Source organism: Stegostoma tigrinum, chromosome 13 (genome assembly GCF_030684315.1).
Source record: "Stegostoma tigrinum isolate sSteTig4 chromosome 13, sSteTig4.hap1, whole genome shotgun sequence".
Classification (NCBI taxonomy): domain Eukaryota; kingdom Metazoa; phylum Chordata; class Chondrichthyes; order Orectolobiformes; family Stegostomatidae; genus Stegostoma; species Stegostoma tigrinum.
In genome coordinates, this window is record NC_081366.1 from 40,451,917 (window position 1) to 40,477,547 (window position 25,631).

A 25,631-nucleotide genomic window follows, 5' to 3' on the forward strand; every position below is an offset into this window, starting at 1 on the left:
TTAAATTTAGTACATCAAAGTTGGTCCTTAGCTTCAGGCAGGCAGGTGTGCTGGATATCCTTAGCTAGGGACAGTCTGAGGCAGGTAACGGGGTCCAGAATTTAGCTTTGGACGAGACTCGGCCAGTGCCATTGTTCAAATTGGGTGGTTCACCTCCCGACAATCGACAATGACACTGCTTACAAGGGGGAATGATCAAATTAACTAAATCAGAGGAACAGAGCATTCAATTAGGTGGAGGAAAACGAGGATGGAAATATATTAGTTACAGGGCGATCATGGTTAGGGCGAGAGATACTGTTTTTGCAGGAGTACAGAATCCCGAAGGGGGTGTTCCCTACCTTTTACTGAAGCTCAGGACATCTCTTTTGGCCTGTAAGGGAACTCAGTAGTGGGAGAAAGATCCAGTTGGTACCAATGACACAGGTACCAACAAAAAGATTCTGCTCAGGGATTACTAACAGCTTGGCACTAAATTAGAAAGAACCACAACGGTACGATCAGAATGGTAATGAAAACCGGCTTGTACTAAGTATGTAGGTCAAAAGCATGGTGGGTGAGAATTGGGCTCTGATGCCAATCCGAGGAAGAGAGCTATTCTGCGACAGGTTTCATTTGAACCACACTGGGACTAGCATCCTGGCAAATCTTAACTAGGTTTGCAGATAAGGCTTTGGAAAATTGGGTAGATTGGTAATGAGGAAGTTTGAAAATAAAATAAAAACCAAAAAAGGAAACAAGACAGCAAAGGTGCAGGACAAAATAAGACAGAAAAGGGCAGACTATATAAGCAAAAGAATCCATCAAAAATTAGAACTAGAATTAATCATAACTAACAATCCTGTAATGTCAAAGCTGAAGGGTTCTTTACCTGAATGTGCATGCAACATTTTTAAAGATAGAGAGGTTGCAAAAAAATAGAAATAGGTGAATATGACCAAAGATAAGAAGAAACAGGAACAAGGAGAATGCTCCACCATTCAAAACAATCAGGACTGATCTGACATTCCTCATGTCCACTTTATTGCCCGTCACTGTAACTGTAACCCTTGATTTCCCTGCCCAACACAAGGCGACTGTCATTGGTTGCAGGGTGGATAGCACGGGGAACTCAATAGTCAAGTATATTCAATGTTCTGGAAAAATAGCCAATAAAAAGGAGTTTGAATAACTTGGCTAATAAAGAAGGCATTAGTAAAGTGGTGAGTAGCGAAATCGGTGCGATATATTGTAATACTAAATTAGAGAGGAAATAAGGAATAGCAAGGGAAATACATTATGGGAGTGTTTAGAAAGCTGACCCAAAAGGATTGTTTCGCTGCTGGAGAGAGCACAAAAAAGGAAATAATGGAGGCAACGATTGTTATAGATGATTCTGATCTACATATTAACTCTACAAAAATCAGACACACAAGAGTAATGAGAGATTAACTTGCAGTTTTTCAGGGTATGCATCTTAGAGTGGTACATTGCACATCTTACCAGAAACAATATTTTAGATCTAGTAATGTGGAATGAGGTACAAATAAAAAGAAATCTCTAAGGATCTAGAGGTTATCAATAACAACCTCTCAGTGTAGCTTCAAAAATAGTGATTTTTTGGGGGGGGGGGTGGTTGGTGAGGAGTGGGAAAGCAACTCCGTTTTGAAACAGTTTCTTTAAGGGCAAGGACTGAGGCATGAAGAGAGATGGTTTAAAAGTGAGCTGGGGAAAATCCACTAAAGCAGATCAGTAGGCGAGCAACATTTAAGCAGATGTTCCAGAAGGCTCAGTAAAAGATTATTCTGGCCCAAAAAGGAAGATTCTGTGAACGATAAACCACCTGCAGTTAACAAAAGGTGGTCAAGCAGAGAATGTCATCAAAAACTAAGGCAAGGGAAAACTAGTGTAGGCCAGAGGATTGGGATTTTTATGTTTTAGGTATCAGACATCTAACAAACTATGAAGGGGGAAACTGATTAAGATTGTATATTGGCAAAAAGAAATAAAATTATGGAACATGTAAAACATGAGCAACTGAAGTGAGAACAGGCTCCTTGGAGATGTGACTGGAGAAGTGATAACAGGGAATATGAAAGTGGCAGACAACTTAAACCAATATTTTGTACTGGTCTTCCTCAGGGGTTTGGGGGGGGTGGGGAGGAGAGCGCGAGAACACTGTAAACAGACCCAAGATAGATATCAGATGCTAAAGGGAGGAAGAGTGAATGCACACAGTCTCAATCACAAATGATGAAATATTTGACAAATTGACAAAAATAGACAAGTCACAAGGACTGACAGCCTGCATCCAAGGGTTTTTAAATGGGTGTGACTGCAACGGTAGCAAAGGCATTGCTTGAAATATTCCAAAACACATGGGGTTCCAGTGATCAGAAAGCCTCTAGTGATGTTGCCGTTGATGGGAGGGATGAACACAGCAGGAAACTTCAAACTGGCTAGCATTTCCCAGACATTAGGCTGAGTACGTTCAACAGAAAAAAAAATACAGCAGCACAATTAGAAAAAGCTAAATGCAGAGTCAACACAGTTTTGTGATAGATAAACCACATTTGATGAATTTGCTACAGTTCTTTGAGGATACAACAAGCAGAGTTGATAAACAGAAAACAAATATAGTGCATTTGATAAGGTGCCACAAAAAGCAATTGCAAAAGATCCAGTCTTGGAGGGACACATTACCATGAATTGAGGATTGTTTACCACAAAGAAAGTCAGGCTTAGAGTCTTTTGCAGTTCAGAAAGACACAAACCAGTGGAGTGTCACAGGACCAGCTCTTGTATCTCTGTATTTATCTTCTACGTGAATGATTTGGACAGAGCAGAGTATAATTGATTCAAGTTTGCTGAAACAAAGATAGATGGGAAGCAAAACTGTGATGAGAACACAAAGGATCTGCAAGGAGATACAGATAGGGTGAATGAGCAAGTAAAAACATGGCAGAGTTTAATGTACAAAAGAGAACTTACATTGAGGAACTTCTCTATAGAAGAAGTGAGGAAAAATCAAAAGGCAGACTCTCATTTTATTGAGGACAGACTTCAAACAATTCACCAGGAGTTGGTCATTCTGTACAGAAAGACAAAACTAGCATGGAGGTGTAGCAAGTGAATACACCAGTAAGGGAATCATGGCCCTCATTGCTAGGACATTGGAATTTAAAAATAGGGTCATCTTGTTACTACTGCAGGGGTGCCATACAGTGGTCTCCTATTTAAAGGAAAGATATACAGTCACTGAAGGCCTTTCAACAGAGATTCACTAGGCTGATTCTTAAAGTGAAGGGGTTGATTTAACAAAGGTCTTTTATTTAGTGGCATTTAGAGTAAGAAGAGGTGATCTTATTGAAACATCCAAGATTCTGATTCAACAAGCTATGTTGAAAAAACATTTCTACTTATGGGGGAATCTCAACTATGGCACACAGTTACAGTGAGGGAATATTGATTTTAATGACAAGATGAAGGAACTTCTCTCAAAAGCATAGTAAGTGTTGGAATCCTTTAAACCAGAGAGAGCTGCAGAAGCTAGATTTAAAGAGGTGGTAGGTTGATTTTTTTAAGTTGAGGATTTAAGAGTTGAAACCTGCACCAGATCAACCATAATCTTTCAAAATAACACTGTAGACTCAAGGTGATGAATGCCCTACTCCTACGATTTCTTTTTGTTCTTACCCCAATTCCATGACTTAAGTGCAACTATACACAAGGAGGAGTACTGGTTGATGTGTTGACCTACCTTATCAAATGTCAGTGCACAGGGAGGCCACTTGTGCCAGCTCTTAGAGAGAACTATCCAGTTCGTTCCACTGCCCTGCTCTTCCGGCATGTCCCTGCATTTCCCTTAAAGCATATCCATTCTCTTCTGAAAATTATATAGAATCTTCTTTCCTCACTCTCTCAGGCAGCATAATCCACATACTTGCTGTATAAAGAAAATATTATCATATTCTTCTCTCACCACCAAACCCCAAAGCTTCTTTTGCTAATCACCTTGGGATGTTAACCCATTAACACCTCTTTAACGAGATGTTAGTGGGTTAACATCCCAAACTTAAAACTATATCTGTTAACATCCCATTAAAACCCTCCGCTCTGAGCTACACAATTCGACACTCCCATGAACTTCTCCACTTTAGAGAGCAATTCTCTTCGACTACAAAAGTGACATCATGGCCAACCATTGTACATTTGTTAGCCAAATCTCAGTTCTTTTTTCTGCAGTGAGAAATTTTTTTTTTATAAACTTAACTGAGTTACAGCTTTTGATTTCAGCAACCAGGCCTCAGCCCCCAGTATACATCAAGGGCTTTTAATGTTTTTCAGGTGCTACTTTATCATGCACATCAACTCTTATTTGATCATAGGTCACTACTGTCAAAGTAATATTACCTTTGGCATTTGTGCTGACCTGTGCACTGTTTGGACTCAAAAGCAGAATTGGAAGTATAATCATCAACTGTCCATTCAATGTAAAGCCACAACATAAGGAAAGCATTAATTCCCTAGATACAGCAATAGTTAAATTGGTACAAGAAAAGTGGCATAAGTTTACAAATGCTAATTTTCCAAAGCTGCTGACAAATACTTGGACATTGAAATAAGCCACTCTAAACATGTCTTCTAGCCTTATAGGCTCATATATACACAAAAGCACTTCAAGCCTCCCTATTCAATAAAATTACGGCTGAACTTATCTGGTTTCAAGACTGCCACGTACCTTTCATGACCTTTGATTCATAGGAATCATAGAACGCCTGCAGTGTGGAAAATGGCCCTTTGGCCCAACAAGTCAACACCGACCCGGAGGACCCATCCCCCTATTACTCACCTAATCTACACATACCTGAACACTATAGGCAATTTAGCATGGTCAATTCACCTCGCCTGAATACCTTTGGGCTGTGGGAGGAAACTGGGAGCACCTGACGGAACGCATGCAGACACATGGAGAACATGCAAACTCCACGCAGACAGTCCCCCGAGAGTGGTATCAAACCAGAGTTCCTGGCGCTGTGAGACAGCAGTGCTAAGCACCGAGCCACTGTGCACTTGCTTAGACAAGCAAATCAATCTCTAGTTTAAAAATATTCCGCAAAACTACCTCTGTTGGCACCAGAAGCAGAGTTCCCAAGTCTCATAGCCCTGAAAAATTCTCATCTTTCATAAATGGGCAATGCTTAAAAAGTGTTTTTTCAAAAAGAGCACCCTGTTGTTACCAACTCCAAAGGGGATATCTTTTCCTTATCCTTCTTGACAAGGCCATACAGGATCTTGCATACTTCAAATCACCCACTTCTGATTTTCAGTTTAAACAATCCTATCTTATCCAAGCTATCCTCAGGACAACCCACTCATTCCAGGTACCAATCTATGACCCTCCTCTGAATGGAGACCAAAATGGTGTATATGAAACATGGTCTCATTAATACAGAGAAGCATGGCCTCACTTTCGTGTTCAGCTAATTTGCTTCAATCATGTTTACAAAGCTGGACTTTTTAAATATATTAAAACTTCATAGACCTTAACATCAGATTTCAGTTTAACAATTGACATGAAGTTTATTGTAATATGACTGACTGCATCTCCCCTATACCACCTCCCAGCTCCTGAACACATAAGCCAAGACACCCCAATCATTTGCTAATAAATTACTTAGTTTAATGATTTCAAGTATTCCTTACTCCTAGTCAGTAAGGTGTTCCTTTGTTGGCAAGTTCATCTTTGTAGCCTCTCCATCTCAGTCCAACCTCAGTAAACCAGCAGTTCCTCCCTTCCAACATAGGGCTTGGAGCAGTCATCTTGTCGAACAGATTACCTACTGCAAGCCCTCTGCTCAATGCCTACCAACTGTCATTGCTCCTCCAAACATACGCCAATCGTCTCATTTGCTGAAGGTGACAGTTCACCCTTAGCTTCCATTCACCTTTAAGACACGACCCTATAGTGAATTATCCAAAAGCTGAACAAAGTGTTTGAGGACTTCTGGTGGCAGAGTTACTGAACACCCCCACTCTATGTGGAGCACAGACCTCAACATACTGAGTAGGCTAACTAGTTTTTAAAAAATTCTAAGGATAAGTTTAAAATCTCACATCTTAAGCCAACTGGGGCATAAATTTTATTGCCTTATCAATCTATATTTAATAAAAGTGTAACTTGTTCTATCCTTCTCTCAAACACATACGAAGTTCTTTTTTTGAAATAAAAGTGGGGAATTTGTAGTGCTTAGTATTGACACATTCAAATTGCAGCTCAGTCAAGATTACTATTACTCTCCTTAAAAAGGGACTATGTCAAGGCATGTAATCGCAAGCCATGGCCCTAAAACGATTTGGTGAAGATAAACATTTCCTAATGGTTTGGGTACATGCATCCTGATTTTAATGTAAAATACATCATTCTGAGAGCAAAAGTAAAACAATTTTCACATTAGCTTTTGAGTTATTTGTTTTTAAATTAACAATTTGCACAGTTCACAAAATGTCAATTAAAAAGGTTTTTGCACAAATTAATATTATCCCATGTATGCAAGCAACTCTTCTGCACAAAGAATGAAATAAAACAGATTACATTCAAGAGATAGTAGGAACTGCCGATGGTAGAGAATCTGAGATAACAGTATAAAGCTGGATGAACACAGCAGGCCAAGCAACAGAGGAGCAGGAAAGCTTGATGTTTCAGGTTGGGACCCTTCATCAGAAATGGGGGAGGGAAAGGGAGTCTGAAATAAATAGGGAGATTGGAGAGGTGGATAGAAGATGGATGTTTCACAATGCCTCCCCCTTCACACCAAGCTACATTCAAAGATTTACTGAGTAAATTTGTTTTTCTTCCTCCCCCCCCACCGCTTATATCCAAACAACCCTTTTGAAGCATTCCATCGGCATAACTGCTCAACTAGAATGAGGCACAAGACAATCACTTCAACACGCAGCGAGCTCAAATCCACCTGTCCGAGTAAAACGGGTTTACAGTAACTGAGGCAGGTGTGCCTTTAGGGCTCTGACGTATTTGGATGTGGTTATGAGATACCACAGAACAGCTGCCAACATACATACCAACCAGATCATGTGCTATTGCATGTCTTAATTGGAGAATATGTTAGTCTTGGAATTCTTCACCCTTACTCCAAACCACTTCTTCGAACGCAGTACAAAGATCATTACAATACACATTGATATTGCACCTTAAGTTAAAGCATCCCAGTATGTTTATCAAAACACAACCAAACAAGCTATCTAGGCAAGGCAATATTAAAATTGGATGACCAAAGCTTGATTGGCTGAGTTAAGGAGGGACATAAGAGCAAGTAAATAAATAGAGGTGGAGGAATGGAAAACCAGATCTTAAGAGCCCAAGCAAAGGTTACAGCTACCAATAATGGAACAGTAAAAGTTCAGGAAAATTCAGCAGTTGAGACGATAGCAGGTATCTGGGGCAGTTGTGCGACTAGAACACGCTCGAGAGAGAGAACAAGCGAGAGCGGCTACAGCGGGAATCAAAAGCAAAGATGAGACTTTACAATAACGTTCCCTCACTGGGAATCATTTAATGCCAAACATGCCTTATAAAATGAAGTCTTGCACTTCCAACTAGTCTTCCAGCCTTTTCAAATTCCCCTTCCTGGAGAAGTTTAAAAGTGCTAATTTCAGAGTCACTGCATTGTAACGAATTTTTTTTGGCAAGGGTAAGAGGGAACAACAAAATACAAAGCTATCCCTACGACAACTTACTCAACTCAAATTCTAATATGTTGTTTCATTTAAACAATTTTCTACTGCATTCTTACATTTTTGTGAAAATAGATTTAAATAAAATATAACACTAACCTCCATAACTGAGTACCAAATACATTCCAGAAAGCCTAAAGAAATATTACAGACAATACAGTGATTCACATGATGCTAGGGATGAAAAATTGTCATTACAAGACTTAGAAATAAAAGTCAAATTTTACAGTATTGTTTGATGCAATGAATGTTGCACACCGCAAACAAGAACAATGGAGGTTATTCAAAGTTAAGTGAAAGGCTTTTAAAAGCAACGTCTATCTAGTTCAGGACATTGCTAAAATGTGAAATGCTTCAGCAAATAGGGCTTCAGCACAAGCCTGTCACATGTTTAACCAGGGAACAAAAAAAAACGGATGAGAATTTTGGGACTTTAGAACGGATCTGTCTTTGCAACTGCAAAGTCACAAGATTAGTGTCTACTACACAATGGATCAAACTTAAAAGGCATTGCTCCCTTTAACGATGTGCATGATTGCACAGTAACTTTAAAAAAATGTCCGAACAGCCACAGAAGTTCTTCCCTTCTAACCACTGCACACGCACATAAACACTTCTACAGACTACACAAAGAAATTGAGTACCCAGGTACCAAAGAAAACAGATAACATTGTTTAAAAGTTAAGTGAAAATGCAACCGTGATGCAGTCAGAAATTTTGTACTGATTTGTAGTTAGATTTCAGGCTGAAGAGAATTTTATAATCAAACAGGCAAAAATTGCAACCTACAAGGACAAGATGTGGAGGTGCCAGTGTTGGACTGCAATGGACAAGTTCAGAAATCACTTTACACCACCTTATAGTCCAACACGCTTATTTGAAAACGCAAGGACAAGGGTGGAGGAAATTGGATTAACCGGCCTTCCTCCAAGACAGATGGCCAGGATAGTCAACAGGATGGATGCCTTCCCATGTTTCAACAATGCAGAAACCTTGCATCATTATTTCAATAGAGTTTCAGTACATCAACGCTCTCAACAGCAAGTCACAATATTTTGCTGAAAAATCAAACAAGATGAAGTGCTGATCCAAGGGGAAATTGTTTCTCAAACCTGCCAATAATCTGTACTCACCAGGAAAGAACACATCAAGTTCAATTTCATGCACGCCAGGTGAACAACTCACTTTTCCAGCAACTTGCACTACAATACTACTTCATATTCTGGACAGAAAGGCCATTGAGAATCCAAGAATGCACAGGGCGCAGGTGCTATTTTTAGCAAAATCTGAATTGACCAGAACTAGATCCTGCTATTGGCAAAGTAACAACTAGCTTTAAAACCCTTCCTGAAGATAAAAGGCATGATTTCAAAAGGGACAGAAAATTGGCAAAGAATTGGCCACCCTTATATTTGTTAGGGTAACTGGGCTGGAGAAACAACTAACTGATCTGACACAGATAGTAGGAACTGCCGACGCTGGAGAATCCGAGATAAAACTGTGTGAAGAAGGGTCCTGACCCGAAACGTCAAGCTTTCCTGCTCCTCTGATGCTGCTTGGCCTGCTAAGTTCATCCAGCTTCATACAGTGTCAGAACTGACGGCTAGCTTTCTGTCAAAGAGGAAAATCATTCTGAAAATATAGACTATTTAGCAATTGTTTAGACCAAATTTAATACTTTTAATGTAAAGGTTTTCAAAGTGATTCACAGAACCACATTAGCATTTTAGATTATATTCGAGGTCTGACTTATGGATGCCAGTTTATGGAAAACAATCCACTAAGCAAATGAGATATCTAAATACAGCAATTTAAACAATTTCTGTTATTAACTTAGGTAGGTTGCCCATGGCCAATGCTAACGAGTATTTCTAAGATTAAAACTTCATACATGGATGCAAATGACTGGCGACAGCACTAGAGCAGGACAAGTCAATTCAAGTCGTGTATTTGATGCAATTCTGATTAAACCAGTGGTCTTCAGTACAACCATAGCAGATTCCAGGTCAAGAAGGATGCATTACCTTGAGGGGTAAACCTCATGTGAACTGCAAAATCCAAGATTCATGGTATACACCTTCAATTTACATTCCAGGTTGTCTCAAATCCACAACCATGAACACATTTCTTTTAAGCAGGGAGCAATTGATAGTATTGACATTAAAGCAACAGCAGACAATAGAACATTACCTGAATTATCACAATAAATAACCATACACATCTTGGAAGCTTCCAAGAAGTTTCCCCAAAGTAGCAATCTTGTCCAAAGTTTTGCAAAACCACAAAATCAGGTGGCAAGTAAAAAGTAATTTAGTACAAAGTGTGACCTTACACTGACTTTCAATAAGACACTTTAGTGAACATTTTTACATGATAGCACAATTTTCTGTTACTTCAGCAAACTGTGGAATTAAAGTGAGCAACTTTTTGCAAGAACTTAAATGTTGCGTATTAGATTACATGAGAAAAGATTATGTTCCCACACCACTTGCTGAGTAAAGTTTTCAATTTCAAGTGTTAACAGAACGAAGAGTGAAACAGGACAAAAAGCATGCAGATTCCTTTAAATCACAGTTCCAAGAAAAAAAAACATGCCCAATGTCACAAATGGAGTATGAGATCAGAAGTAGACACTTGGTATTAAGTTTAACTACATCATCTTTAAATACTGTGCATCCTAGCACCAAGCACAGGTAGACTTTCTGTAATCAGAAGGCCTTTAAGTTTTGCACTATCCATTTTAAATTCTCAATTTCCACTTTCACAACTATTTGCAATGGCTGATATTGAGGCATAGTATCAAGTATCATTAGCCCCTGAAGACCTCATTCAAGAGGTTTTTGACAAAAACAAGTCTTAACCTGCAAATATACAAACACTGCAGAACCAGACTCAAGAGCCAGCACTGACTGGTATGCCTTTCCCAACATCTACATATTTCACCGAATGCAGGTTAAGAATATAAACCTTGATCACCCTCCCCTTCACAGGAAGGGTGAAGTCAATTAAGCTATCCAGTAATCAAAGACTTATAAAAAGAGGAAGAAATGTTATAACTGAATCAGTAAAATGTCACAAACTGTATATGAATTTACTCTTGGAAAAGGGTGCAGTTTATTTAAACTATCAGGGAAAAAACAATATCCACAAGGAACTTGCCAGGCTGAAGAATATGAAGTGATCTGTACTGCCGGCTACTAGAAATACAATTTGTTCAGCTGACCTGTACATGAAAGATTTTAAATTCAACATAGGTCATTTCCATATGAGTACAAAATTATTGGCAGGTTTGAGGAGCAATTTTCCCATTGGGCCAGCACTTCAGGTTTATTTTAGTTTGAGCAATAGTTTTTGAATGTATTAATCAAGAATATTGAAACTTTAAGTTAGACGAATTTAATTTGACAAGCAACCAACCAGACAAATATGATTTTTGGATGTAGGATTAACCGCAAGGCAAAATTTAAAAGAAATTAGAAATCACCAGTTCAAAAATAAATCTGAATAAATAGAAAACGGGAGTAGACAACCTGTGGCAATGTGGAGACTACCAGCAGACTTGACAAGCCAAATAGTTATATCTTGTACTCATAGGATGTTCAATCACCTCAAAGAACGATACATTTCCAAATTCAATTCATTAAGTTTTGCAAACAATCATTAGTTTACACAGCTTGTACTAATCCCAGGAACATACAGAACCAGGCTCCAAGAGCTCTGCAATACACGTTTACTACAAGGATATGAAACTGCATCAATTAGAACCTGTGGCACATCAAAATGTTCCTGACAGTTAAAAGGAACAAGAATGTGTCATTTGAGAGTGAAGCACATGATGATGTTGCACACTGTTCTAAAAAAAAGAGATCAAATCCTGTTAACTACAACAGCAAGTGTTGTTAAGATACTGCAGATGCAAAATAAATACACTTCATCTGTTAACTCCAAAAAAGGTGGTGATACTTTTGTAATACCAATTTTTACATTGCAACACTTCATAGGTGTTAGTCAAAATCCAACACCAAGACACAAGGGAACATTAAGACAGGCAATCAAAACACGTGTCAGAGGAGGTTGGTTCAAACAAGTACCTTCGAAGGGGAGGGGAAGAGACATTGGGTGGGAGGGCAGAATTCAGGAGGTTGTGGTCTTGACAGCTTGAGAGAAATAACAAACTGATGTGAAAAAATGAAGATAAAAATTAGAAAAATACTTCTCATGGACAGTTGCTGGGCTGAAAGAATTTACACAGATATGGAGATGCAGAGGAATTTGAACTGGAGGAGATTTTTGAAATCTGTGACGCTGCTGCCCAAGGACTCAATGTAGGTCAGCAAATACAGGCTGATGGGCAAATGGGATCAGATTTGAAAAAGAGCATGTTTCATTTCAAAATACGTACTCCATTCCTGTATGCAATCAGTATTGAAGACATCCAAGAATTATTTAAGCAAATCCCAAGTGTCAAAACAATGTACAAATCAGAAAGGATCACTGAAGTTCCCTTGGCCAGCTTGCATGGGAAATACATACCACAATATCCACCACTACCTGGAGAACAACTGGAGCTAGATTAGGAACCAGTTTTCCTGATACATAAACCACCTCCCTTGGACTCCCTTTTAGTCCATGCCATACAATCGTCATCCACTTTGTAACCTAGCACAAACAAAACTGTTGCTAGGCACCGTGTCTCCCTTACCCAAGCTTAAGGTTACGTTTACTTGTGCAAGAACTAGTGACTTTGTGAAATGTTTTGGTGTCCATCATCACAAGATCCTCAATATGAAACACCTCCAGATTACCTCAGTGCTTGCAGAATAAATAATATTTCCAGCTTCAGCAGTTTCCCAAGGAAACTTGGGTGTTTAAACACCACTATTAAGTTAGTTGCCCTTCACTGCACCATTCCTACAGCATGTTTGCCTTATTAATAAGGTCCAGAATAGTACACAGGATTGCAACTGAGGCAGAACCAACGCTTTCTAAGGCAAATGAATAAAACATTCTGATTTTATCGTTTGTTGCAAACTAATTTCAAAGTGAACAGTACTGCACTTAAGACCTTGATGAAAATATCTGACAAACCACAGTAAAGTACAGACCTCGGAGCAGTCACAAAAGTTGAAAGATTGTGTTTTTGGATAAAAGTAAAATAACTTGTATTTACATAGTAACTTTAACGTTAAAACAGAGGTGCTTCATAAGCACACTATTAGAAACAAACTGCATCAAGTAATGCAAAAGTTAGGGAAGGGAAATGTTAAAAAGATCCATATACCCGAAGTCGTCTTGTCAATATTGGAGTAGGGAAAAATCAGGGATGGCACAAGAATACAGAATGAAAGTAATGCAAAGCTCTCAAAAGGGTTGTACAGATCGGAAGGGTGAAGACCATGAAAGTCTTAAATGCAAAATATTGTTTGATAATGCCACTTCATTACATGTCAAAATATTTTGAGAAACAGACTTTAAAAAAGCAGTTGTGAAACTTTTGGTTAGTTGAACAAGTGCAACCTATGTTAAGTAACAAAGCCTCAGACTCAATGTGCCCAGATTTTAAAGAAATAGTCAACCAGTCATATCTTTTCCACAAGACTTGACTCAAAACAAGGATGTCACATTTTAGAACTACGTTTTCACTGCTGTATATTCTGCACGTGGTCATTTGGCCCAAGAATCCATAGAAAACTTTTCAAATTAAATGGGCTCAAAAAACAATGTTATGACAAATGAACTGCATTTTGTTATTACAAATAGGTTATGAAACCTAATTACATAGTGAGGGACCAATTTGTTGCAAGACCAAAGTTTACTATATAAAAGTGAGAATTTTGAAATCCAAAACGAACATTTATTTCCACAATTACAAAATGCCAAGCATTAGCTATGCAAATCATTAAGCGGGCCAAGTTTTTTTTTTAAAAAAATCGAACTTTCAGAAACCCTATCCTTCTGTACCTGTACTGTGGATAATGGAAATAACAGCAATAAAAAAAATCAGCTTTAGGTCAAAGTTCAAGTTTTTCATTCGTATTAATTCTTCATTAACAACAAGACATCAAAAGAATTAAATTCACCAATAAAAACTAGCAACTGCAACGCCAATCCTCACGCTCTGTGCGATCAATAGAAACACTTTTTAAAAATCTCTGGAGTTGCATCAAAAACCTCATTCGTCTGTTCATTAAAAAGTTACACTTATTACTTCCAGCTCCCACTCATCAGCTGAGGCAGTAAAGACGTAGATCGATTTGGTTTCGGGAATGGAAACTGACAAGAGAATACAAACAGCACACATGGAAACAGGATACAAGAGGCCAACTTCCACAGCAGGAGCACTGCGAAAAAAAATGGGCGCCCCGGGGTCTTAGGTCCTCCACCATGGCCCTCGGCTTGTATGTAGAGACGCAGTAGGGCCAGGACCTGCCGATCGGACCCGGCAATAAACTCCCGCTGGGACCGAGGCCTAACTCAAGAGTGGCGGTGGGTGCTCAGTGTCACGGTGACATTTCGGCCAGGAACCCACCACCGATGGGGAACCGCACACCCAGGTCACTAAGCCCCGTCGCGGCCGGGGGACACCGCCACTTCCTCCCCGACCGGCCCCTACGAGACGGGAACCGGGGAGGGTGGGGGGTGAGGGGAAGGTGGCAGTGAGAAAGGAAGCGGCTTGGGCAAAGGCGGGAGGAGGGGGTTCTGGCCTCCCTCCGCCCGCTAACTGCTTACAGACCGGGGGCGGGGGAGGGAGAGGAGGAGGAGGTGGTGAAATAAACAATAAAAAACACACACGCGCCCGCCCTTCGCCCAGACGATGATAAAATAAATAACCCACCACCATCACCCAGGGTCGTACCTACCGGGAGTAGGCCCCGGCTTCCACCACCACCTCCCAAACCACAGGCCTCAGAGCAAATGGCGGCCACGGAGGGGAATAGAGAAACAATCGGGAGGAGAATGATCGGCCGGGCCCTGGGAGGGCGTCGGAGATAGGTAGGGGGTGGGCAGGGAGTGATAGGGGAGGGAAGGCTCGAATAAAATTAAAACACATTAACCGACACACACACACACACACACAGTAATGAACATACACAGAGAGAGAGGGACAGACAATAAACGGCGGCGGGTATGGGCGCCGCTCTCCCCCATTTACCTTGTGGATTCTTTTGAGAGCCATGTTAGGAGCGCCGGGCGGTTACAAGTGTTGTTGTTGGCAGCCGGGCCGGACAGCAGTGGAGCGGACTGGGCTGTGCTGGGTCAGGTCAGGATGCGGGCCAGGCCAAGGCTGTGTGGCTGTACTCTGCCTCCCTCACTATGTGTGTCTGTGTATCTATGTATGTATGTATGTATGTATGTATATATATATATATACACGTGTGTGTGTATGTTTTTCCCCTCTCTCTCTGCGTCTCTGTGTCCGTCCCCCCCTCACCCCCAGTCCCACTCCCTCGCCCTGCGCCTGTATCTGTGTGTACTGCTGCTGGGAGCCGGGTTTAAAGACGAACCCGGAAAAAGCCGCCGAGTCCGCTCGGAGACACCGAGAAAATGGAAGGTAAGGACCGGCCGCTTTAAAGTAGTTCCCATGTATCCGTCCGCCGGCAGCAGGCGCAGAGGTGGACAGGGGCAACAAAACACACACATACACAAACACACAACCCTCGCTCGTCCTCCCTCTTTTTACAGACTGCCTGCCCTACTGGAAGTTATGGGCTCTGTGTTGAGTGTCTGCGTGTCATTTCTACATGCAGCTGCCTGCACGCCCCGCTTTATGAAACAGCATATCCCCTCCCCATTTCCCTCTGGCAAAGGAAGTGAGCGGCGGGCCGATACCGACAGAGGTGATGCGGCTCGATTGTCTCCGAGTTCTCGCGAGACTTGGACGCTGGTAGTGGGGTGGGGCTTAGTGCGCAGGCGCAGTAAGGTCCGCCGCATTGGAGACGAGGTGGGAGCAGCAATTGCAGTATCAGTCCAAGTGGGTCCAGTCTCTCCGGGGTAGAGAGAGGTTTACTCTCCCGGGCAGTAAGGATCATCACCGGGTTTACACTGAGTAGGTTCAGTCTCGTGGGTAGTGAGTGTTATCACTGGGGTTAGCTCCGAGTGGGTCTCCCGGGCAGTGACGATCATCACCGGGTTCACTCCGAGTGGGTCAGTCTCCACGGGCAATGTGGGTGAGTCTCCCTTCATTTCACCGAGGGAGTCAGGGTCAATCACCCGGGGGGTGAGGGTCCACACTGGGTTCATTCCGAATGGGTCTGTCTCCCGGGGAGTGAAGGTCCTCACCAGGTTCATTCCGAATGGGCCAAGCTCCCAGGGAGTGAGGTTCCTCACCAGGTTCGTACCGAATGGGCCAAGTTCCCGGGGATTGATGGTCCTCACTGGGTTCATTCCGAATGGGCCAAGCTCCCATGGAGTGAGGTTCCTCACTGGGTTCGTTCCGAATGGGCCAAGTTCCCGGGGAGTGAGGGTCCTCACTGGGTTCATTCCGAATGGGCCAAGCTCCCAGGGAGTGAGGTTCCTCACTGGGTTCGTTCCGAATGGGCCAAGTTCCCGGGGAGTGAGGGTCCTCACTGGGTTTGTTCCGAATGGGCCAAGCTCCCAGGGACAGAGGGTCCTCACTGGGTTCGTTCCGAATGGGTCAGTATCCTGGGGACTGAGGGTCCTCACTGGGTTCATTCCGAATGGGCCAAGCTCCCGGGGAGTGAGGTTCCTCACTGGGTTCGTTCCGAATGGGCCAAGTTCCCGGGGAGTGAGGGTCCTCACTGTGTTCATTCCGAATGGGTCAATCTCCCAGGGACTGAGGGTCCTCGCTGGGTTCATTCCGAATGGGTCAGTATCCTGGGGACTGAGGGTCCTCACTGGGTTCGTTCTGAATGGGCCAAGCTCCCGGGGAGTGAGGGTCCTCACTGGGTTCGTTCTGAATGGGTCAGTCTCCTGGGGAGTGAAGGTCCTCACTGGGTTCGTTCTGAGTGGGTCAGTCCCCCTGGGGGAATCAGGGTCATCACTGGATTCACTCCGAGTGATTTAGTCTTACTCAGTGTTGGCCTCTCTTGTCCTGGCAAGTGAGAAGCAGGAGCTGCAATCACTGTGGATCTGTCTCTCTTAGGAGGAGAGCTGCAGCAAATCTCGGTGTGACTCTGTCAGCCTGGGAAGTAAGAACTAGAACCTGCATCATTCAGTATCCTGCTCATCACCATCCCAATTTTCTACTTCAGGAAACAGTTATCAATTCATTTAATATTTTGCAAAAATCGGCAAAGTTCTTAAAACCTGGTCAAGAAATAAAATGTTCTTACCTCTTCAAAAGTAGTTTGTCCAGTAGTCATTTTATAGGCCTGTAAGTAAGATTTTGGCATCTATTGAATGATTCTTGGCAATTTTGGCTAATGACTGTTCACCACCAGATTAGAAACTGATAAATTTAATGATGGCCTTGGTCAGACTTCAGGAATGCATCACTTGTTATTGTAAGCATAGTTTTTAACTATGTGTAAATAAATATTCAACCAATGCAGATTGTATCAATTTTTGAATGCCGAAGTTAAATTTTTCACCACTTATTTGTGAAGAATTGGTTCTTGCTTTCATGAAGTGATACTATTTGCTTGTTTTGTACTATACCATGTTCAAGCTATTTACTGGAATTGTTTTACATTGTATCCTTCCTGTTTTGGTGAAAACATTTCCAGCATGTAACAAGTGTAAATTCTCCGCTTAGAACTTGAATGATACTTGTGTGCAACATGAAATACCCAAATGTAACGATTTGTCCATCACTATACAGACCATAGAACATTACAGCACGGTTCAGGCCCTTCGGCCCTCAATGTTGTGCCAACCTGTGAAACCAATCCGATCATCCTTAAGTTTATCCAATGACCATTTAAATAAGAAACAATTATTTTGTTTAATCATTGCACCATTGTTTAAAGCTGTAAGAAAAGAGTCTTTTTGTGTTTGATTGATGTGCATCTTGTTGTAAATATGATTCCATTTTACTGATCTTTTAAGTTTGAAATACTGGATATTTACTGCTAATACTCAATATATATATTGTCATCTGTGCCTTATTGTGATACTCTAAATATATATTTTGTTATTTAGAAAGCTAATGTTTCCTGTCATATGTTTATGATCCTAGGACAGATAGAGCCAATTCAAATTAGATTGTCAAGTGCATTAGTGCATTGAGTTTAAGTTCAACCCCAACTAATAAAATGGAACAAACAAGAACAGAAATTGCTGGAGAAATTCAACTGGTCTGGTGGCATCTGTGTAGGGAAAACACAGCTAATAATTTGAGTCCAGTGATCCTTCTTCAGCTTTGATGCATTAACTGTGGTTCTCTCTCCATAGATATTGCCACACCTGGTGAGTTTTTCCAGCAATTTCTGTTATTGTTTCAGATCTTAATCATCTGTAAGTCTTTGTTTTATGTATTAAAATGGAACTGTCTTACACGGGAGATTGTGAGGGGATAGGCAGTGTTGTTGTGATTCCTCAGAATTTATGAATGTCCAACATCTTGGCCAATCTAACCCTTTCTTACTTGTAATTCTGATGTTTTCCTCTGAAACTGTGGTATAGCAGAAATGCTGGCATTCGTTGATCGTCAATTTCTGCTCAAAGTGTGATGTTACTTGCCTTCAGATGATCATTTTTAGTTAGACAGTCTGTATTGATAGCTTGTACAGAACAATTAGTTACCATATTAATGTAATAAACATGTCTGATTTGAGACTGGAGTAGAGATAAGTTGTTGATATGAGGCAGTACCTTGCATTTGATGATGCGACACCTATAGTAGGGATGAATTCATTATCCAGAATTGTCATCCTAATGGGTATGGAATCTGATCAAAATACAAGTTTGGGTAATCAAAGATGTATGGGCAAAGGTTGCAAAACATTGGTGAAATTTCCCAGTTGTAGTTCAATTTCTAATACCTCATATGAAGGAATTTCTTTGGTAGTGGGATATAAAAAAATCTAAATAAAAATTATTTCTCATGTGACAAGTCTATCACTTTCAGCCATGAATGGTGGTGGACAAGTTAAAAACCAGAAAAAAAAATTGACTTATGAAAAGAGGAAATTCCATAAACACCTCTATCCTCAATGATTGGGCAGCCCACGACATCAGCACAAAAAACAGATATCTTTAGCCAGAATGTTTATTTGATGTTCCAAGTGGGTTTCATCTTGAGGTCCTGCAGATCTCAGATGGCAGCTTAAAGCAGTTATGATTTATTCCTTGTGATACCAAGACAGAATTATTTTCAGTCTGGAAACTGATTTCAGTGAAAGTTGAGAGTACTAAAGATCTCTGCTCCAGAAATGATCAGACACCTAGCTAAACTGTTTGAGTACAGCTACAATACTGGTATCTTACTCGCTATATGCAGAAGTGTTCAGATATGTTGTCTACAAAAGCAGGACAAATATAACCCAGCCAACAGCAATTCCATAAATGACTATTCATAGACAACAACAGCATGATAGGAAGTATGACAAAGTGTGGAGCTTGAGGAACACAGCAGGAGAGGAGCAGGAAAGCTGACGTTTTGGGTTGGGACGCTTCTTCAGAAATGGGACTCATCAGCCTTCCTGTTCCTCTGATGCTGCCTGGCCTGCTGTGTTCCTCCAGCTCTGCACTTGTTATCGCAGACTTCAGCATCTGCAGTTTTTGCTCTCTCAATGATAAAAGGTGTCACTGGCAAAACTATCAAGAGGCATTTACTCAGCAATTACCTGCTCACATGATCAGTTTAAAGGTCTACCAGGAAACTTGGCTTCAGACTTTAGTAAAGTCTTAGTATGAACAGGGACAAAGGATCCTGAATCAGGGTAGCATTTTACTGAAAGTGACATTGTGTGCTTTGGAAAATTGACATCCACAGGAATTGTGTTAGTGGGAGGTGAGGAGTGGTATTGAGGGGGTGAGGGTCTTTGCTGGTTGGGGTCATACCTTGCGTAAAGGAAGCTGATGGTGTTCATTCAGGGTAAGTCATCTCAGATCCAGAACATTGCTGCTGGAGCTCTTTAGGGGAGTGACTTAGGCCCAACCATCTTGAGTTGTTTCATCAATGGCCTTCTCTTTAGATTGCGAATGTGCAATGATTGCAGAGTATTTGATGATTCAGATATTGAAACAATCTGTGCACAAAGGCAGCAAGATCTCCATAAACATTTCACTCATGGGTTAATGCATGTCAAGATTATTATTTGCCACTTAAGTGCTTGGTAGTGACCATTTTGAACAAGAGAGAACATTTTTCCTTGACATTCAAAGATATTGAATCTATCACTGGCTGTGGCAACAATTGACCAAAAACGGAACTAGACCAGCCATACAAATTCTGTAGATCCAAGAGCAAGTTAGAGACTGGGAATTCTGTGGTGTGTAATTCACCTCCTGACTCTCCAAAACCTGACCACATCTGGAAGGCACAATTCAATAGTGTGATGGTATACTATCTATTTGGATGGAATGAACATACCTACAATAAGATCCAAATGAAAATAGCTTGCCTCAACTACAACATGTATACCACCTTAAATATTCACTCTGTACATAAATGGCATCAAGGAGCAGCAATATCCACAAACTTCCTTCAACAGTACTTTTCAAACGCATGTCTTCTGCTGCCAAGTAGGACAAAGACAGCAGATGCACAAGAACATAAGAAATGGGATCAGGTGCAGGCCATCTTGCCCATTGAGCCTGCTTGCCATTCAATAAGATCATGGCTGATTTTTTTTCATGGACTCAGCTTGATTTACCTGCCCGCTCACCCGAAAGCTTAATTCCTTTACTGTTCAAAAATCTCTCCATCTTTGCCTTTAAAACTAGCAGCAAGATAGCCTCAACTATTTCATTGAGCAGGGAATTCCACAGCTTCACAAACCTTTGCATGAAGAAGTTCATCCTCAACTCAGTCCTAAATCCCTTTATTTTGAGGCTATGCCCCCCAGTTCTAGTTTCATCCTTCACTCTTCTAAATTCCAATGAGTATATACCAAATCTACTCAATCTCTCCTCATAAGCAACCTTCTAATCTTGGACATCAACCTAGTGAACCTCCTCTGCACCATCTTTGGTGCCAATAAATCATTTCTCAAGTAAAGAAACCAAAACTGTACACAGTATTCTAGGTGTGCCTTACCAACATTCTATACAGCATTTTTTTATTCATTAACAGGATAAAGGCATCACTGGCAGGGCAGCATTTATTGCCCAGAGAGCAGTTCAGAATCAATCGTGTTACTCTGAGTCTGGAGTCACATGTAGGCCAGACCATATAAGGATAGATATTTCCTTCCTCACAGGGCATTAGTAAAGCAGATAAGATCCCCCGACCCCCAACAATCAACAATGGTCCTCATTAGATTCTTAATTCCACATGTTTTTTGAAAGTATTGAGTTCAAATTCCACTCTCTCCTGTGGCAGGATTTGAACCCAAGCCCCCAGAATGTTTTCTGGGTCTCTGGATTAATAGCCCAATGAAAATACCACTAGGCCATTACCCCCCACCCCCCATGCAGTGTAGTCTCCCTATTTTTAAACTCCTTCCCTCTAGCAATGAAGGAACACACCCTCCACAATTTCACCTGCAAGCCACCAGTCATCTTGACTTATAGATTTACGGTGATTTCTTCACTGAAGCTGATTAAAAACTTGAAAATCCTCTCCTCTCAGGGAGTTAGGGCTAGGTGAGGAGTAGTGGTTGATTCTCTTTTTTTAATTTGTTTTCAATACATAACAATTACACAAATTTTAATTTACAAGACCCAAAATTAAACGTAGCCCATTCCAAGTCTTCCTTGAGAAAAAGAAAGTAGAGTTTTGTTTGCATACTCAAATAAAAAAGAACATTTGACATCAAACATACATGCACAACACATTTTTTCTAGTTGCTATTTCATCAGTGTTGTTTGAACATTGAGAGGGACAGAAGTGCTTTCAATATCTTTGCTGTTATCTATCTATTTTTCTCTCCTTTGCAACTCAAAAGCTGCTGTTGATATTCGTTTCATTTATGGATGCTGATAAGTGTGGAGGAGTCCAATTCCAGCTAGTTTGCTGCCACTGTACAATACATCAACAGCAGTCTAACAGGCAGTCTATCTAAGGATACTGTAAGCGGGTCCCTGCAATAAAAGTTGGTATCATTTATTTTCAGAATTAGTAGAAGCTAACATGTTTTCTTTGTATATTTTAGGTTCCAGATTGGAAAGTGATTAACTAATTAATAGGGGATTTCAAGGCATCTTTTCCCCCGCAATGAGAGATGTGCTGCTGCTTCATAGGAATGCCAGGCAGTGCTGCCATGAGAACAGAACATGTTTCTCTCTCTCAAAATGCCAGCATGTTTGCTTTTTCACGACTTTGTCAGCCAACACCTGCAAACATAGCAGAGCCAAGTTGCCTTGGTTGCAGTCTATTTGCAACAATTTACATTTGGGTCTTCACATACTCAACTGCTCAAAGCTTCCGACTTAATATTTTGTTGAGTGTTCAGGGTTTAACAGTCACCTAAAGTATTCCCTCTTGAATCCATGGAAATTTTGGCGAGAACTCTTTATTTACAATTTGGTGTGTACACACATCCTCTCAACACCTAGAGTTTCTGCTCCCTCCTTGTTTTCTCAACATAATCATGTGGAACTGACACCATTATACATCATCAATATTATTCATGCTACTGATGGCAATCTTATTACTCTACAGTGAACAATAGCTTTAACTAATTTTACTGAATTCACTGGAGGAGTACCTTTTGGATTTATAACTCCTTTAATAAGGTTGACACATGAGAAAGTAACTCAAGGCAATTACTATATTATTAAGTTGATCACCTACGTCACATTTACACTTCAGTCTGCAGTTGAGTTTTGTAGCAACTTTTGAGGATATATTGTCTGAATATCATTATCATAGAAACTGGCTGAATAATTGCAATACTGTTTAAAGTGATATTAAGAAGGAGGCCAATGGGTTAACACGGACTATTAACACTGAGGGCCGTGTGTAAGTTTTAAGGGCAGCTGAACTTAATGATCTTTGGAATCCCAGGGCAGTTTTGTCATCTCTTTCATTTCTTGTTGCAAGGTGATATGGTAATAAATTTATTTCTGTTGTTACCTTGTCCTCATCCTGGCTTAATCCATCCACTGAAGATTGCTGCTATTGTTGATACTCCTCCAAGTTGATGACCTTTGTGTCAATGCAGCACACACCATGATACCAGAGAATCTTTTACTTATTACAGTGTGTTCAAAAATGATTTTTGTGGTCTCATTTTTTTTTGCCTGTATTGCAGAAATATGTTTGTGTTCCTTGAGCTAGATATGTAGGAGCTATTATCTGTCCCCTATTAGCCCTACCAATATGTTCTGGATGGGCTAAACATTGGAGTACAACTATGTTTCTGTTGGAGTGAAGGGCAAGGCTGGAAGGTGTAGGGAATGCTGGATGACTAGAGAAATTGAGGCTCTGGACAAGAAAATGAAGGAGGCTTATGTCAGGTATAGACATCTGGGATCGAGTGAATCCCTTGTGGAGTATAAGAGCAGTAGGAGTATACTCGAGGGAAATCAGGAGGATTGAAGGGGCCATGCGGTAGCTTTCGTAAATAGAGTTAAGGAAAATCCAAAAGATTTTATAAGTACATTAAGGGCAAAAGTTCAACTAGGGAGCGAATAGGGCCCCTTAAATGTCAACATGGCTGTCTATGTGTGGAACCACAGTAGATGGGTAAGATGCTAAACAAATACTTCCCTGAATATTTCAGTCTTTACTGTGGAGAAGGATAGGTAAGCTAGGGAACTTGGGGAAATAAATAATGATGTCTTGAAAACTGCTCATATTATAGAAGAGGATGTGCTGGAGTTCTTTAAATGCACAAAAATAGATACATCCCCAGGTCTTTGTGGGAAGTTACGGAAGAGATTGCAGGGCCCCTAGCTGAGATATTTGTATCATTGACAACCACAGGTGAGGTGCTGGAAGACTGGAGGGTGGCTAATGTAGTGCCATTATTTAAGACAAGCTGTAAGGAAAAGCCAGGGAACTATAGACCAGTGAGCCTGACATCAGTTGTGGGCACGTTGTTGGAGGGAATCCTGAGGGGTAGGATTTACATGTATATGAAAAGGCAAGGACTGATTAGGGATAGTCAACATGGTTTTGTGTGTGGGATATTTTATCTCACTAACCTTACTGAGTTTTTTGAAGAGATGACAAAGAAGATTGATGAAGGCAGAGTGGTAGACATTGTCAAAATGGACTTCAGCAAAGCATTTAACAAGGTTCCACATAGTAGACTGCTGAGTAAGGATACATCACGTGGGAACCAGTGCAGAATTGGCTTGAAGATAGGAGATAGAGAATAATTGTAGAGGGTTGTATTTTGGGCTTGAGACTTGTGACCAGTGGTGTGCTAAAAAGATCGGTTCTGGTTCCACCGATTTTCATCATTTATATAAAAGATTTGAATGTGAATAGTGGCAGTTTGCAAATGACACCAAAATATATGACGTATTGCATAGTGAAGAAGTTTACCTCAGAATACAATGGGACCTTGATCAGATGGGCCAATGGGCTAATGAGTGGCAGATGGAATTTAGTTTAGATAAGTGTGCAGTGTTCCATTTTGGTAAGGCATACCAAGGCAGACTTATACTGTAAATGCCAGCTAGGGCCTAGGAGTGTGTTGTTGAACAAAGAGACTGAGGGGGGCAGGTGCATAATTACTTCAAAGTGAAATAACACATAGTTTGGATGATGGGGCAGGCATTTGGCACCTTTGCCTTCATTGGTCAGAACATTATATATGGGAGTGGGATGTCATTTTGTGGCTGTACAGGACATTGATGAGGTCATTTTTAGAATGTAATCTATAATATCGGTCATCCTGCTATGGGAAGGATGATTTTAAACATGAGAAGGTGCAGAAAAGACTTACAAGAATATTGCCAGAATTGGAGGCTCTGAACTATAGGAAGAGGGTGAATAGACTGGGGCTTTTTTCCTTGATGTGTTGGAGGCACTGGGCAACCTTTTAGAGGTTTATAAAATCAAGAGTGACATAGAAAGAATGAATAGCCAAGGGCTTTCTCCTATTTTGGGGAGTCCAAAACTAGAGGACATAGATTTAAGGTGAGAAGGGAAAGGTTTATGACCTGAAATATAACGTTTTCATGCAGAGGGCAGTGCGTGCATGTAGCGAGCTACAAGATCAAGTGTTGGAGGCAGGTACAATTATAATATTTAAAAGGTACCTGGATGGGTATATGAATAAGAAGGGTTTAGAGGCATTTGGGCCAAATGCTGGTAAATGGGGCTAAATTAATTTGGGGTATCTGGTTGGGATGGACAAATTGGACCGAAGGGTCTGCTTCTGTGCTAAATAACTCTATGTCATTTGTTTGGAAATCTTGTGCAAACTAGTGTGATACTGTTTCTGTGATCAGAGATGAGCTTCACATGATTTGAGTGGTAGGGCTTCCTTTTTCCGAACCCTGATGATTGTTCTTCTGTAACGTTCCTTGTGTCTTGGTTGGTAGTATTGTTTCTGGCTGCTAAAATTAGAGTTTGTGGATTAAATTACTTCAGCATAGATTGCAGCATAAAAGACAAGGTTAATACTTCAATCCAGTGCACAGGGATTGAACCATCAGTGCTTTTCAGATGAGAAGTTAAACTGACGTGTCATCATGCTCTTTCAGGTGAATGTGAAAAGTCTCATGACACTATTTTGAAGAAGTCGAGGAGTGTTGCCCCTGGTGTCCTAACTGATTTTATCCTTCAGTCAGCATACCAAAAAGACTTTATCTGGTTATTATCACATTGTTGTTTGTGGCAGATCATTATGTGCAAATTAGTTGCCTCTTCATTC

At 40.9% G+C, this 25,631-nt stretch overlaps 1 protein-coding gene across 4 annotated transcripts in view; it reads right to left on the reverse strand.

Annotated features, from left to right (window-relative positions):
• The window catches only part of ube2d2 (ubiquitin-conjugating enzyme E2D 2 (UBC4/5 homolog, yeast)), a 34,484-nt gene extending 18,955 nt beyond the window's left edge, over positions 1-15,529 (reverse strand). The window contains exons 1-2 of one of the 4 annotated variants that reach the window (XM_059650709.1): positions 14,264-14,435; positions 7,834-7,868 (exon numbers count right to left, since the gene is read on the reverse strand). In XM_059650709.1, the coding sequence (XP_059506692.1) occupies positions 7,834-7,839 (6 nt within the window). In that variant the 5' untranslated portion in view covers positions 7,840-7,868; positions 14,264-14,435. Of the gene's footprint in view, positions 1-3,739; positions 3,891-7,833; positions 7,869-13,814; positions 14,155-14,263; positions 14,436-14,887 lie in introns of those variants that run through there. The other 3 variants (XM_048543304.2, XM_048543305.2, XM_048543302.2) reach the window with 3 other exon arrangements.
• Positions 15,530-25,631: the final 10,102 nt, after the last annotated feature.